Genomic DNA, 17127 nt, shown 5'->3' on the forward strand with positions numbered 1-17127 from the left:
GTTTAACTACTACTACTACTACTTTTATGGAGCTGTTACACAGTTAATTCATGCTAACAGCTTTACATTTACATGACTGGATCTCACATAGATTTCTCTTACGCTGTAACTACATCAGTATATCACATTTTGTTCTTTATTGTCATCACTGTGTTCTTGTTGCTATTGAAATAACATTAATATGAAATAAATTATGGCTGTCACCTTACAAAAAACCCCAAACACCCTGTTTACAATCACTGAAGCACTGATTAAGACACATGTCTAACAAAGTATAGGGAACGTGGTTCTAAATATTTAGATATGAATAAAAGTAAATGACACATAATTCAGCAGTTGGTCCCCACCACCTTCCCACTTGAAGTTAGATACTGACTGTCCCGGGGAAGAAATTTGTGCAACCCTGTTCAGCTAAAACTTTTCCAAATGGTTTAGTGTGGTGCACATACAGCCTGCAGAGTGCAGTGTGTCTTCACAGTAGAGTCCGAATGCTGTGATCACTGATGCAGTTGTTATTGCTCATACCAACAGTCCAAAGTCTCTGGTTTTCAGGGCTGCAATATCACAGCTCAGTGCTTTTGTCAGTGCTTTTATCCTTCACATCCCTGTTGTTGCTCTCATCGCCCTCAAAGCCACCATTTTCCCGTGGGCAGTGCTTTTGTTCTTCTAGATCAGCGTTCTGACCTTCCAAGTGCGGAGCGTCACTGTTTGCAGACGAACCGCCACCACAATACCTTTTGTAAAGCTGGAAGCCTGGACAGGAAACAAACCATAGATTCAGAACCAGTGAGCAAACACCTTTGGACAAAACCTTTGAAAGTGGAATAAACAGGACTTCAGTGACAAAGCATCTATGCAAGATGCCATAATAAGAAAATTTGAAGCATCCCATGTCTTCTTTTCTGTTCAGTTTCAAGTATAAGTGAGCATCTACAATACACTGTAAACCAGTGGTTCTCAAATGTTTGGTGCCCAGGACTGATAGAATTCAAAATTTCAAGGTATTCTGCAGAAGATGCCCTCTATGTCATTTTAGACAATGTGAACTATAACTTTCATTCATTCCCTCACTGCACATTTTCACACAAAAACCTATTTTAATGCAAGCCTATTCTCACGTCTGTGACATTAAGTAGCACCATCTTCTCAAACACACAGGAATTGCTCATTTAAGCAAATGCTGTCCTTTGGATGTGTTCCGACATGCACTGGGGTATGGCATTAGTGGGATTGTGGAAAGTCCATTTTGTCACTGGTAAATGTGCAGGAGGTTTGTTTTAACCTGAAGTGAAAGGAATAAGTAAGGGATGAAAAAAAAACAGCAAGCAAAAAATACCACAAAACAAAAGATCTCCTAGGTGACATAAAAACTCATAAAGATGTTGCACTTCTCAAAGTTTTTCATAGCTGTTAGAGCATCAGTGCAGTAATGCTAAAGATGTCTGCATGCATGGGGAAACACAGGAAGCAGACCCGAGAAAGCGGTGTTGTACAATACCTCTTATTGAGAGTGCATTGTTCCTGCTTCTTCTGGTTCAAATCCACCACTGTTTTACAGAAGCCAGTATTTCTCTCAGGAGAATGTTTAGTTAATGCCTGCCAATAAACGCCACAGTTGGGCTAATGACCATTGACATCTCTGATCCAACTAAAGCCATAAGGTTTTGTACCTGACAGTTGGTTGCTACTGGATATTTCAGATATCAGTTGCCTAGGCAACCCTACCCATATGGAAAAGATATATATAAATCTTATAAAGTTTGTATCTGTCTTGTGTGAAACTTGTATGAAAAGCATACAAGAGTGAAAACAGATATAAGATCCCTTGAAAAATTCTATATTGAAACTTGTATGTTTTGGATACTTCCTAAAACAATATATGAAAGTAATGAGAAAGTGGCCACTTTCATGAGTAAATCATTTAAGTTTTTACTATTTCTTTTCCATATGGGTATAACATATATATTGTTCTCTCATGTCACTTATAATCCTCTCAACGTCTACTTGAGCTGTTGTTTTACACACTGTTGCAGGAAGTTGTGAAACGTCATTGCCATTCAGGAGTCTCAGGTTGTAAAGCTGCTGCTAGTTACTTCATGCGAGGAAATTTCTACAGGTAGCTTTTGTAGGTGATTTTGGGGGTGCTTTTCTTCATCTTCTCCGCCATTCTCCAATGCTCTCCTCAATCACAGCTTTAAATGTGTCAGTCAATAATATAGTCAAATTCAATTTCTTACATTACTTTTATTTCTGTTACAAAATGATGTTTGGTTTACACAAAGTCCCTGGCACACCTGGACACCTCTTGGGAAACACTTAATTAACCTTGACTGGTGCCCTTGAATTCTAAGCAGCATACCTGTTACGACCCGGCTCAAAGCCGCAACATAAAAAAGGAGACGAATACCAGAGTGTAGGTGAACAGAGGTTTTGTCTTAAAATGGAATATCAGGTCGGCTAAAATGGCTGGTGCCACCAAGGCAAAGACTAGTGAGCTCCCCGGGAAGCTTGCCTCAGGTATGCTTTTACCCACACCTGACTAGGTGTGGCCAATTAGCACCAGCTGAACACACTGAGCAGATTAGAGGCTGCAGAGGGACGTAACAATACCCCTTTATGTAATTTGCTTTCACAGTTAGATAATTTAATGGTCAAAGAAATAGTAATAAGACTGTGAGGTAAAGTCATCCATTTTCCCAATTTTCCCGAAAGAAACTGGTGGAAAAAATATTCAAACTATGTGCTGACATGGATATTACGATACTTTATAGCTGACACAGGCAAACCACTGAAACAACATGAAGCACGCTGCAATTCTGTTACTGGTTAAACTTGGGTTAAACATTTAATCCTTATATGGCACAACATCTGGCTCAAACTGTTGACTCGACACAGCAAAAAAAACATCACAATGGAGGGAAAGAAGGAAAATAAGGAAGCTGCATTCACTGACCAAGAATTGAAAAAAAGTCCAGTGATGCAGGAGAAAATGGCCAATGTATATTTCATGTGTTTTAAGGTCTTACATCCCACAAAGACGAGTGCTGACACGAGCTGGAAGATGCTGTAGATGAGGGGGAAGGCAAACATCTTTTCCAGCTCCTCTGGGCTGAAGGACAGCTGGACAATAGTGCTGCACAACTGGCAATTCTGGAAACCTGTCTCCAGTGCAATGGTTCGACATCTGAACAAATAAAGGAACGATGACGAACCTCATCAATAAGTCAAATTTTAAATGTAGCGGTGTCAGAAACATTTTGGTGTCACCTCACCTGTACCACGGTTGACCCACAAAGCGAGCCAGGAAGAACCCAAGGCTGCATCCAATAAAGGGGTAGATGGTGCCAATTATCCACAGGGAGGGAGAAATGGTCCAGGACGACTGGTAGAGGACTCCTCCAACCACAGCTATAATAATAATGAGAACCAAGCCAGCAATGGATCCCACCTGTTCACAACATAAACACTCCATTAAAACCCAGTCCAGGTGATTCAACTGGTTGGGCACTATAGAATGGAAATATCACATCCCCCCAGTATGTATGATGGAAATGCTATTTCTAAAAAGAAACATGTCACACAGGCACAAGATGTTATAAGTGAAAACGTTAAACCTGTAGAATTATATTCAATAAACTGTAGAGTATTCCTACCTTCAGGATCTTTTTTGCCATCTCAGGCCACCTGTGCTTTACGTACATTCCCACACCGATCGGGATGATTAGGGCTACCAGTGTGATACCTGAGGATGCAAAAAAGTAGATTATAAAAAGGTTACCTTAGAGACAGGAACAGCATTCACAGTTACATCCTGATAATGCACATTATTGAGAGCACTTGTTTGAAATTCTTACAGGTGTTTCAGTTCTTTGAAAGCTTTCCTTACCGATTCTGTCATACGGGATGTTGATGGTGTCACTGGATGTCCATACGCTGGTGTAGATTAAAAGACAGAGAGGCATCATCCCCAAGGCCAGGAGAGAGGAGCAGGTTGTCATACTGATACTGAGGAGCGACGGATTTGGACACCGATGAGTTTCCTGCATTTGTCCCTAGCTGTGCTTATACACACTAACACAATCTGTTTTATTTAAATAGTGCATTAACATTGAATAAATGTAAATAAAACTCTAGACCAATAAAAACTTGTAATACATTAATTCTGTTGTGTTCTCCTGCCAGGTACCTACACAACAAGAAACTCTTCCTTAAAATAGCTTAAGAGTGTTCTGGGATCCAAAGAACATGAAAATGTTCCACTTAGTTTACATACACAGATGAAAAAAAAAGCTTTAGTTCCTCTAAAAGCAGCACTTGGTGATAGTGTGGAAAAAAGAAGGTTCCCTTTAAACAGGAAGAAACCTCCAGCCGAAAAAGGCTCAGTGAAGTCTGCTCGTTAACATAAAGGGAAAAAGAAAAAAAATAGCAATGAACCTGCCCAAGGTCTCACCTGAGGTCCATGTCTCCATCCAACCAGTAGCAGATGATGTTGGAGCTGGAGCCACCTGGACAGCAGCCCATGATGATGATGACCACTGCCTGCACAGCCTGGACCCTAAAAGCCAGTGACAAGGCAAAAGCTGTGAAAGGCATAATGCCAAACTGGCAGAGGAAGCCAATGATAATGCCCCATGGCTTCTTAATGTGGCCCCACAACTTTACAGCCCCCACTGTGCAGCCCATGGCGAACATGACCATGGCGAGCAAGATGGTGAGCACCGTGCTCATCACTACTCCCAGGATGGCATTGAAGTTACTGGGAGGAACAAGGCAGTCTGTGCCCGAGCAGGCTGTGGCAGCATTGTCACAGATAGCTGGCAGCATGGTGGTTGGCTTCAGCGTGGACATTGCAGAAGAAGAATATCAGCAGATACTAAAACTTGCACACACTTTGGGGCTTCTTAGAGTCCTTGAGGTGAGACAAGTCCAGTTTCTCCCCCTGTCCAGGAAGATGGATGTGACAAAGAGAAGGAGTGAGCTTGGAACACTCCCCTTTATGTCCACGGTTTCAAAGCCAAATGAAATTGGGCGGAAAGATAAAAAATTAACCAATAGTCTATGTTTTATACGGTCAGCGTTCAAAACACATGCATATAAAAAAGAAAATCACAATGAAATATGAAATGCCATTACACCATGGCTCTAGTTTTTACAGCCTTGAGGGTTTTAAAGTTTTTATGAACTCTCATGTCATCAAGCATCATCATGCAGGAAAAGTTTCAAAGAGGCAGCAGCCACAGAATACATGTCCTTTGCACAATTATAACAATTATAGAGCCCATAAAACAAAATAAAGGTGTACAGTGGTCCTTCGTTACTTATGTTCTAAAAAATAACCTGAGATAGGTAAAATCTGCAAAGTAGTCAGCTTTTAAAAAAAATGTATTATAGATGTTTTAAGCTGTAAAACCCCTCACTACACACTTTATACACTTTTCTCAGACAGGCATGAACATTTTCACACTTTTCTCTCTTGTTTAAACACCCTCAAAGTTCAAACTTTTGTAGAAAAATAAGTCCAGTATTATAGAATGAAACCAAAGATCAAACCCTCTTTCAGGTGCAGAACGTGAATAGAGCAGCTGCCAGAGAATTCAACATCAATGAATCAAGTATAGGAAGCAAGAAGAATGAGTTAAGTTTGACTTATCTGTTTTGTTTCGCTTAACGCGCCTTATAATCCGTAAAATACGGTAACTTCTATCTTCCTTTAGCATGTCTGAAAGTAAAACTTTTTGTGCGATGATTAGCGTCTTCCTCTGCCTTTTGGGTGGTACCGCAGTTGCCTTTGACGGTTCAAAATGTTTCGTAGCCATTGTTGTGTTTGTTGGGGAGAAAACTTACAAACATACAGCACAGCACTGCAGAGTCACACTGTAGCGATCGAAAATGTATGAATTTGACAAGCTGAATGCATTCTGTTCTGTACAGGAGACTAGGCACGGAGGAGAAAGCTCGTCATTTCATGGTGACATAATCTTTAATTAACACCCCAAAGTCTGCATGATCAACCATTTTGAACATGAGTTAATTTTTAATCTGAAATGCTGTTAATATAAAAACAGCCTCCCTAATTTAAAAAAAGAAAAACAAATCCACCACGTGAGTGTGTTTAAACCCAGCAGGAGATCCCAGGGCTGTTCCCTGATTAGTGGCTTTATTTTCCATATATTTTATCTTTTTCCTGGTTTATGTAATTTATGATTCGTTCACAGGGGTTTCGTTCAAATTAATGAGAACATGCTGTAACAGTCACAATGGTGTGGTTTCTCTTTATGAAAATGTAAGGTAAGGGTTAGTAACTTCATAAGTATGCACCAATGCCCTCCCTTTGCAGTATGAGAGCAACGTGCTTGCACGTGAGCGTATGGACTGGACGGACCTTAAGTCTTTCACCTCTTTAACTACTTGCAATGTTGTAGGAACACAGGTTGTGCTTCATGTATGATAAGCGGGCCTTGTAAGGTAGGTGTAGAGAATGTGCACTAAAGGACAAGCACTGTGGAATTCCCAGTACCAGTGTGGTCGTGAGTTTTTCTGACTGTCCTGTTAAGTGCTTCTACTGCTTCTCTTAACCACTGAGTACAACCCGTGTTGTTTTAGTTTATTAAAGTCTTTATCTCCTTCCTAATTCACTTTATGCAACTTTGCCATTACCTATCATTTATCATCTATCATTTATTTTTCAGACTAGTTTATGTAATTCATGATTACTTCACAGGGGTTTCCTTCAAATTAATCAGATCACGTGTTGTTTCATTTTATTAAAGTTTTCATTTTAAGCACTTGCTATGTAGTGTACTGTACATGAGTCATCATGAGCTTAGAAACCTAAAACACATCAACGCGATACCTTTTTCTATCCTCTCTGGATGCCCATATCAGTCCATAATGGTGATGCCAATATTTAACTTTCATTTGTGAACTAAATTAAATGTTTTACGTATAAACATAATACAGATTCTCGAGGAAGTAAACATTTCCATGCTAAATCTGGTGCATCTCATTTTAACACATGAAATGTCTGTCTGTGTGTTTGCTGCTTTATCCACCAACTCCCTCTGCACAATCAAGAGTTGAGCAACCAAACTTGGCACACAGGTACATTTTAGGCCTCTACAGGTTATTATCTATATGGTGGATTTACAAATCTGATTAATGTTGCCTTCACCCTCCACATCTCCTTGAGTTCTTTTCTCAGCTCTTGGTATTTCTCCAGCTTCTTGTGTTCCTTCTTTCTAATGTTGCTGTCATTTAGGATAGCTACATCTATCACTACAGCCATCTTAATCTGCTTATCCACCACTTCTGTGTCCAGTTGATTAGCCGTAATCAGTTTGTCTGTTTGTATCTGGAAGTCCAACAGGATCTTGGCTTGGTTATTCTCGACCACCCTACGGGGTGTGTCCTATTTTGACCACGGGACTTCTAGGCCATATTTGGCACAGATGTTCCTGTATACTAAGCTGCACACTGGGTTACGCCGCCCCATGTGTGCCCGGCAGGGCATAAATAACATCCAACAAATATGCTTGTTTAGATAACATCAATAATAAAAATCTGTTTATCTTTATCTACTTTTATGGAGCTGTTACACAGTTAATTTATGCTAAAAGCTTTATTGGTAACCATATTTTTTATATAAGAAATGTCACATTTTTCTTTAATGTTATAGCAATCTATTTACATTTTTTCTTGTATTTGTGTAACTTAAACTGATGTGTATACTTTTGGGTTTTCTTCATCCTACTTGATTTCTACTTCTTGTCCATTGCATTTATTTAACTGCCAACCCCTCTGCCAAAGCAAGTACAGTTGCACTCAGTTTTTTAAATTGGTGTTTCTTCAGATTATTTGTATGTACCACCACCTACATCTGAGTTATCCTTCTGCGGTAACTGTACCTCAGTGCCACTTCATCAGGCAGGGTCGTTTCAACCACACACTTTGAAAAACAAACAAACAAACAACTCCACAGCACTTTTTACATGACTGGATCTCACATAGATTTCTCTTACGCTGTAACTACATCAGTATATTGCATTTTGTTCTTTATTGTCAGCACTATGTTCTTGTTGCTTTTGAAATAACAGTAATATTAAATAAATTATGACTGTCACATTACAAAAAAGAACAACAACAACAAAAAACCACCCTGTTTACAATCACTGAAGCACTGATTAAGAGACACTAATAACATACAGGCAAAGAGGTTCTAAATATTTAGATATGAATAAAAGTAAATAACACATAATTCAGCAGTTGGTCCCCACCACCTTCCCACTTGAAGTTAGATACTGACTGTCCCGGGGAAGAAATTTGTGCAACCCTGCTCAGCTAAAACTTTTCCAAATGGTTTAGTGTGGTGCACATACAGCCTGCAGAGTGCAGTGTGTCTTCACAGTAGAGTCCGAATGCTGTGATCACTGATGCAGTTGTTATTGCTCATACCAACAGTCCAAAGTCTCTGGTTTTCAGGGCTGCAATATCACAGCTCAGTGCTTTTATCCTTCACATCCCTGTTGTTGCTCTCATCGCCCTCAAAGCCACCATTTTCCCGTGGGCAGTACTTTTGTTCTTCTAGATCAGGATTGTGACCTTCCAAGTGCGGAGCGTCACTGTTTGCAGACGAACCGCCACCACAATACCTTTTGTAAAGCTGGAAGCCTGGACAGGAAACAAACCATAGATTCAGAACCAGTGAGCAAACACCTTTGGACAAAACCTTTGAAAGTGGAATAAACAGGACTTCAGTGACAAAGCATCTATGCAAGATGCCATAACAAGAAAAGTTGAAGTCTTCTTTTCTGTTCAGTTTCAAAATTAGTGAGCATCTATGATAATCTGTAAACCACTGTTCTCAAATGTTTGGTGCCTAGGACTGAAAGAAAAGCGAAAATTTCAAGGTATTCTGCAGAAGATGGCCTCCATATCATTTTCAACAATGTGAACTCTAATTTCCATCCATCCCCTCACTGCACATTTTCACACATTAAAACCTATGTTTATTCAAGGCTGTTCTCACCTCTGTGACATTAAGTAGCACCATCTTCTCAAACACACAGGCATTGCTAATTTAAGCAAAGTCTTTCCTTCGGATGTGTTCCGATTTGCACCGGGTTATGGCATTAGTGAGATTGTGTTAGGTCCATCTCATCACTGGTAAATGTGCAGGATTACTATTTTTAGGGGGTTTGTTTTAACCCCTGTTTTAACCCTTTCTCTCTAAATTACTTAAAGTACTTGTAATTACCTAAACCCAACACAGAACCTTTTGGTTTGCAAACTAAAGAGAGTAGAATTGAAAGGAAAAGTGAGGGATGAAAAATAACAGCAAATAAAACATCCCACTAAACAAAAAAACTCCTGGGTGACAGAAAAACTCATGAAGATGTTGCACTTAAAATTGTTCATAGATGTTAGAGCATCAGTGCATCAGTGCTAAAGACACAGATACACAACGCCCCGCCATTGCTGCAGGTCAGCCAGCTGGCTGCTCAGTTGCCTCAGTGACACGCTTGCACCTAGCTGCGTGGCTGCATTTCATCACTGCTTCGCTCAGTTTCATCTAAGACAGAGACTGCGTTTCCTGACGATATTACATTTGTTGAGCACGATGGCATCTATGATCACTGTAGTGCCACTTGGACTGGTAAAGATGAGAGTGTTTCAATGCTGGACTCTCTCTCACCACCTGTGTGCATCGTGTCACCTCTGGAGGAGGCTGATGGTAACTGCATCGTGCATGCTAGTTCTCTATCCCTGGAGGGAGCCCAGACTACTGCATCAGGGCTCTCAGATGGGAGGGTGTTGTTTCGCAAGGTGGTGTCCACAGATGCTTCCCTAAGGGTGCATCAGTGAGAGGGATCTGGTCCGCAGCCCTGTGTGAGCTTCACATCAACCACTTAGAGCTGTTAGCAGTGTTCTTAGCTCTCAAACATTTCCGTCCAGTCCTGGAGGGCCAGCATGTCTTATACAGGAAGGACAATTCAACAATAGTCTCTTACATAAACAGTCAGGGAGGGACACCCTCCCTTCCCCTATTAAAGCTGTCTCGCTCTCTGCTGTTATGGTGCAGTGTTCATTTCCCCCAAGGGGGGTACTCTGGTGAAGGAATGGAGGTTGCACCCTTAGATAGTGGCTCAGATTTGGGATCTGTTTGGCAATGCAGAGGTAGATCTTTTTTTGCCTCCAGGGTAAATATTCACTGCCCCCTGTTCTTCTCAATAATCATTCACAATGCAACCTTGGGCATGGATGCACTAGCGCACCAATGGCCAGTCATGCTCCTGTATGCATTTCCCCCAGTGGAAATGATATCTCAAATTTTAGAGAGAGTGCGTCAGCAGTCTCTCTGACTGATTGTAGTGGACCCTTGGTAGTCCACAGGGTCTTGGTATTCAGAGATAATCAGCCTGCTAGCAGTGAGTCCTTGGCAACTTAGTCTCCGCAGGGACCTCTTCTCTCAGGTGGGAGGAGAAATAATTCATTCGCGCCCAGATCTGTGGCGTCTGCATGCTTACCTGCTGAGAGGTCAAACTTGATTGCTAAGGGTCTGCTACCTAGTGTGATAGCGACAATTGAGAACACTACGGCCTCATCCACTAGAGGCTTGTACTGTGAAATGGCGAGCCTTCGAGCAATGATGCCAGGACCGCCACATTGTCCCATTCCAGTGCTCTTTTGTGAATGTTTTGAAATTCCTGCAGGAGCTGCTGGATAAGGTCCTTTCATTTTCAACGATTAAAGTTTATTTAGCAGCTATATCTGCTTGTCATTTTGTCTTTGACGGGGTGACACCAGGTGCACATCCCCTCACCATACCTTTTCTGAAAGGGGTTTGTTGGCTGAGACCTGTGCTTAAGTCCAGTGTCCCTGCTTGGGACTTTTCTTTAGTGCTGGAGGCATATGTAACCCCCCTTTTGAACCCATTGAGTCTGTGGATATGAAATTTCTCTCATATAAGACTGCATCAGTTCTCACTTTGGCTTCAGCAAAGTAAGTGGGTGACCTACATGCGTTGCAGTGCATCCCTCCTGCACAGTGTTCTCTCCTGATGGCCATAAGGTCGTATTGCGTCCGAATGCTGCCTATTTTCCCAAGGTCAAGCCTGCATCTTATAACTGAATGGAGTTTGAGTTGCTGAGCTTTTACTTCCCTCCTTTTGCATCTGAGGAGCAGAGGAGGATGCATTCTCTTTGTCCAGTGTGTGTGCTACGTACCCACATTGAGAGCACTCAGAATGTGTGTTTATGTTACAGCTGTTTGTTTACACAGAGCTCTACCTCTGGCTGGATTGGTGAAGCAGACAGAGGCTGTCCCACTGGATTATAGAAGCAACCTCACTGATGTACAGCACCAAAGGTCTTGCTTTGCCCCAGGGAGTGAGAGCTCATTCCATCAGGGAATGGCAGCCCCTTTGGCCCTTTTTAAAGGGGTACCTGTAGCTGATATTTGTGTGGCAGCTAGTTGGGCATCACTGCTGCTGTCATAGGTGTTATGATACTTGATCTCTGACACAGATAAACCACCAGAGAAGCATGAAGCATGCTCCAACTCTATTACTGGTTAAACTTGGGTTAAACATTTAATCCTTATATGGCACACACCTGGCTCAAACTGTTGACTCGACACAGCAAAAAAAACCATCACAATGGAGGAAAATAAGGAAGCTGCATTCACTGACCAAGAACTTAAAAAAAGTCAAGCGATGCAGGAGAAAATGGCCAATGTATGTGTTGTTTGTTTTAAGGTCTTACATCCCACAAAGACGAGTGCTGACACGAGCTGGAAGATGCTGTAGATGAGGGGGAAGGCAAACACCTTTTCCAGCTCCTCTGGGCTGAAGGACAGCTGGACGATAGTGCTGCACAACTGGCAATTCTGGAAACCTGTCTCCAGTGCAATGGTTCGACATCTGAACAAATAAAGGAACGATGACGAACCTCATCAATAAGTCAAATTTTAAATGTAGCGGTGTCAGAAACATTTTGGTGTCACCTCACCTGTACCACGGTTGACCCACAAAGCGAGCCAGGAAGAACCCAAGGCTGCATCCAATAAAGGGGTAGATGGTGCCAATTATCCACAGGGAGATAGAAATGGTCCAGGACGACTGGTAGAGGACTCCTCCAACCACAGCTATAATAATAATGAGAACCAAGCCAGCAATGGATCCCACCTGTTCACAACATAAACACTCCATTAAAACCCAGTCCAGGTGATTCAACTGGTTGGGCACTATAGAATGGAAATATCACATCCCCCCAGTATGTATGATGGAAATGCTATTTCTAAAAAGAAACATGTCACACAGGCACAAGATGTTATAAGTGAAAACATTAAACCTGTAGAATTATATTCAATAAACTGTAGAGCAGGGGTGTCAAACTCCAGGCCTAGAGGGCCGGTGTCCTGCAGGTTTAAGATATCACCCTGGGTCTACACATCTGATTCAAATGATTAGTTCATTACCAGGCAAATATGACACATCAATATTTCATTAATGTTGTCACATCACATCCTGTAAGCAGAGTCTGTCTGTGTCTTTTCTCTGGAAATTAATATTTCCAGCCAATATAGGCGATCCATCAACATGGCTGGAGAGTTGGTAGTTATATACAGTCTGTATAAATTACACAATTGAAAGCATGTGTGTATTGTTTGTGTATTTATAGACAAGCACTCATATTTATTCAAATAATTTAAAAAAAAATCCATTTACCTGTTACTACCACACACCAAATCCGGTTGTTGATACTTCCTGGCTTGTGTAGCCACTAGGTAACAAACGCTCAACACTGCGCCCTAGCATCCTGGAGCACTTCTGTTGTCTTTTGTACGTGCTTCTGAGTTTGTACGTGTTTTGGAGTTTGTACGTGCTCCTGAGTTTTTACGTGTTTTGGAGTTTGTACGTGCTTCTGAGTTTTTACGTGTTTTGGAGTTTGTACGTGCTTCTGAGTTTTTACGTGTTTTGGAGTTTGTACATGCTTCGGGGTTTGTAAGTGCGTCTGAGTTTTTACGCGTTTTGGAGTTTTTACGTGTTTTGGAGTTTGTACATGTTTTGGAGTTTGTACTCCTTTGTCTCTAAGGGCCACCATAAATATACTTTATTTATTCACTCCACATAAAATGTAATAAATAAATCATATACTACAAAGAACAACTATTTACATTTTAAACTTTTAACTATTTAAATTTTCAGCTTTTTCCTTTTAAACAAATTTAACGTGAAACAACACAAAACACTGCAAACCACAACACAATTAAATATAAATTAAAATATTAAAACAAAAAGAAGATGCACATTCTCTGTCATATGGGCCTGCATGATTTCTGAATCCTTTATCATCTGCAACTGAAAATAGTGGATGATTACTATACCTTTCTAATGTGACGTTGTTGTCCCTCGCTCTCTTTCTCTCTGGCTCTGTTCCTGAGCTACTGCGAGTGTAACTAACGCCCCTCCCCCCTCTGCCCAGTGCAAAGTACAGGCCGCGCATGCGGAGTTTAGAGGAAAAAAGGGCGAGAGAGAGGGTGAGAGAAAGAAAAAAAAACCTCAAGGCTCCCAATAAGGAGCCGGCTCGTGTCATTCACTTCAAAGAGCCGGCTCTAAGAGCCATTTCATTCGCGAACGACCCATCACTATCAGGTAAAAGTGTAAGATCAAATGATCCATCAATAAAGGATAATGTTGGATCAGTGTTTCAATATTTATATCTTTTATTAGATGTACATGTGGTTTGGTTATTTGCCTTTTGATTGAAAGTACACTAAGAGAGGACTTTTTTTTTATTAGTGATCTTAATAGTATTTTTTTTTAAAAATCTAATTGAATACAATCTATTTGTGTATGATTGTCAGTCCAAAGAGGGAGAGAGGAGAACATGAGGAGAAAGTACAAGGTCAGGAAGAACCAGGTAAGAAAACAGGCAGGAAATACTAACAGGCAAAACATAAACTGTTAAACTGGCAAAGAAAAAAAACCAACAAATTTTACTCGTACAATCTGGAAGTTGTGTTCTCCCTATATTAAAGCTGCTATACAGAGTCTGCAAAACAAACTGGGTTGTCAGCCCTGGCACTGCATTACCATATTGAACTTCAGTCAGAGGAAGTCACGGTTGCCAAAAACTTTTTGACCATGGGTCAAAGCAGACTCCAGCAACTGGCTGTGATGTCAGTTGAGAAAGAGATGCTTGAGAGACTTGACCACCAAAATGTGATAGACAGATTTACCAACCTCAAGGTGAGGCGACATAGGTTATAAGAAAAGAAAAAATCTGCAGAGCCGTAGTAGTATCTGCAGTAAAGATCTTTTCATACATTGTACTATAGGCCAATGTGTCTAATTTTTTTTTTTAATAATATTTTGTACATTTCAAGGACTCTTCTATTTTTGGAGTGTATTTTTATGTATCCGTATTGTATTATACGTACACTTTAAAAGTGAATCTCTGTCCAATCCAATCTCTGTCAAAAAATGCACTCAGTTTACTTTTTACTCATCATTCATCTCCCCCAGTAATTAAGTTTAGGATATCTTTTTTTAATTCCTTTTTTTTTTTATAATTCCTGTTTTTTAAAATTCCAATCCATTCTTCTTTGGCAGTAGTAGGCAGTAGTAGTCTTTAGCAGCATTTAACTAACCTTTATCAGATTTGATGGAAAGTAAAACACTTTTCAAAAATCCCCACAAATGTGGGGATTAAATTGTGTTAAAATGTTCACACCAGTGATGTCATGTTTTGTGACGAGGACTCAGGCACAGAGAGACTTGATGAATTTAAGAATCTTATGATTTAATGTCAAAGGAGCTTGCAAAGAAAAGCGTCTGGACTTCTTTAAGTTACTTGAAGACGTTTCACCTTCATCCGAGAAGCTTCTTCAGTTCTAAGGTCAAATGGCCGAGAGTCCCAGATTTAAACCCAGTGGGAGTTTCCCCCCAAAGAGGGACAAAGGACCCCTTGATGATCCTCTAATCACATGAGCCAAGGTGTGAAAGCGGGTGTGGGACCTAATCAGCCAGGGTTTCGGGTGAGCTCACTGTGAAACCTGGCCCCACCTTGATGATTAGAGGATCATCAGGGGGTCCTTGGTCCCTCTTTGGGGGGATACTTGGGGGGCTGACTTTTCAGTTAATTTTAAGCAGCAAAAGTGAGGTGCATGTCTGTGCATGTGTGTATGGAGCCATTGGGTGCAGTCACTATAGCAACCAGGCTCACACCTGCCTGCTTAACGACCTCTCTCTCACTCTGCCAAGATTAAACCTAAAAATGTCTGTTGCATCTAAGCAGTTGTAATAAGATTGACTTTTTCAATAGGTACAATAAGACAGATTTGACAGGGTTTTGCCACAGATTAATAGTTTGTCAGTAGCAGTGTTGGGTAAGTTACTTTAAAATAGTAACTTAGTTACATTACTAGTTACTTCTATCAAAAGTAACTCAGTTACTTCAAGTTACTCGTTACTTTCAAAGTAACTAGTTACTAGGGAAAGTAACTTTGGTTTTACTCAGAATTCTCTTGTTAATGTGTTGCTTCCATAACTTTGCCAGTCTTCTAGCTTGCTTACTTGCCACAAGTGCACTGTGCCACCTACCAATAGAAAGGAAAAGATAATGTGCACATTTCCACGAGAGAAATCCCACGCCTGGACCGTCATTGACTGCTGCCATGATTCTAGCCTACGTCACAGCATCATGTGCGCCTTTTACATCCAACACAAAAACTGCAGTCGTGGTGCTTTGATTGTACTCAGAACTCAGAAATTCTGCCTTCTGAATAGGAAGATGTAGGTAACACCAGGCTGCAGATGAGCTGCATACAGGGTTGGACTGGGACAAAAAATTGGCCCGGGCATTTTGACTAGAGACTGGCCCACCATTACAGGAAAAATCATAAAGCCTTTGAATGAAAACAAACACTGTTGTGACAGTGATGTACACTGTTCTGATGGTATATATGTATCAATCTATCAATCGTTTGTTGTAAGATTCAGATAATTATTTTTTAAAAGTGAGACATTTTAAATGAGAATAAGAAAGTATTTCTTTGTGCCCCCCTCTCCCTGTTAATGCCCTACCTGGCCCCCCTGGCAAAACGTTGCTAGATCCGCACCTGCACAGTTACCAGCTGTCAGCTACTTAGAAAAGGATCCTGGTGTTATTTGTCTCTCAGAAACAGTTCATAACTTCCCTTCAACTCATTTATGTCACCTAAAAGGTAAACCTGTATCTCCATCACCTGTTCAGCTCTGATGATTCAGTAAGGACATCTCCTGGTTTCATCTTCATGTTTCCCTCTCACCAGATAAACAAACCGACATCATGACCAGCAGCTTTACAGCTGTGGCTCCAGGAAACATCAGCTGATACTAGAAATTAATATTAAATCAATTCTAACAACAGCTGATCAAGCTTAAACGTGCTGCTGTTGTTTAACACGACATCGGCTGGTTTCCTCTTTCTGGCGCAAAGTGGGCGATAAACAAACAAGAGAGCCGATCAGCTGATCATTGATCAGTTTTCATGATTGAAGTAGAAACGGAAGAGGGAGGGGGGAGAATGAAAGAAGAAGAGGCAGCTGTGCAGCAAAGACACAGAATAACTCCAGCTTTGTGTCTTTTTCATTGTAGCTGAATTACGGGACAAACTGTTCCTTTTCACCTCAATAAGAAACGCGTAATATTTTCTCTGAATACCAGACGGGACGGTTGGCAACTCTAATAACTTATGAACAAAATAAAGTTTAACATCGTTAACATCATAGCACCCACCCAGCTGTATAGAAACTCCGTCATGCTAGCTAGTACACAGTACGAAAAAAGTCAGAATAACGAAAATAAACTCCACCTAAACTTGGTTTATATCTGACCCAGATAGACTGCAGGTCATAACTTCTTACCTGAAGTTCAGTTCACACTTGGACCGGCGGCCGCCTCGGGTCTCTTTTCCTTCTGCGTCCCCTTTCTCTCATCCAACTGCTGGTCTCCACCACTTGCTAATGTTACTGAATCTGCGGAAGCTCCGCGATAGCCACCAAACGAAGTAACGAGTAACGACCCTATCGAAATCCCAGTAACGACTAACGCGTTCCTGATTTTGGCATAATAACTAGTTACCGTGC

General features: G+C 41.0%; 3 protein-coding genes across 4 annotated transcripts in view; 1 reads left to right on the forward strand and 2 right to left on the reverse strand.

Annotated features, from left to right (window-relative positions):
• LOC148094557 (protein NLRC3-like) overlaps positions 1-17127 on the forward strand; it is a 278774-nt gene that overhangs the window by 57843 nt on the left and 203804 nt on the right. The window lies entirely within an intron of this gene.
• Positions 563-4848, reverse strand: LOC148094561 (ileal sodium/bile acid cotransporter-like). 2 transcript variants are annotated; one of them, XM_087837580.1, is made up of 6 exons: positions 4451-4848; positions 3887-4005; positions 3654-3742; positions 3273-3448; positions 3027-3184; positions 563-753 (listed from the first exon to the last, which is right to left on the reverse strand). In XM_087837580.1, exons 1-6 carry the CDS (start codon positions 4846-4848, stop codon positions 563-565), a joined length of 1131 nt encoding a protein of 376 aa, XP_087693706.1. The 2 variants fall into 2 exon arrangements, with proteins under 2 accessions (XP_087693706.1, XP_087693705.1); XM_087837579.1 differs by lacking the exon at positions 563-753 and having other exon boundaries at positions 2827-3184.
• Positions 8489-12205, reverse strand: LOC148094562 (ileal sodium/bile acid cotransporter-like). Its single transcript, XM_087837538.1, has 3 exons — positions 12006-12205; positions 11760-11917; positions 8489-8667 (listed from the first exon to the last, which is right to left on the reverse strand). The coding sequence occupies exons 1-3, from the start codon at positions 12203-12205 to the stop codon at positions 8489-8491; spliced, it is 537 nt and encodes a 178-aa protein (XP_087693664.1).

The sequence above is a fragment of the Neolamprologus brichardi genome, unplaced genomic scaffold, assembly GCF_056152115.1.
Source record: "Neolamprologus brichardi isolate AB-2024 unplaced genomic scaffold, ASM5615211v1 NODE_ptg000036l+_length_2141236_cov_1, whole genome shotgun sequence".
Taxonomy (NCBI): domain Eukaryota; kingdom Metazoa; phylum Chordata; class Actinopteri; order Cichliformes; family Cichlidae; genus Neolamprologus; species Neolamprologus brichardi.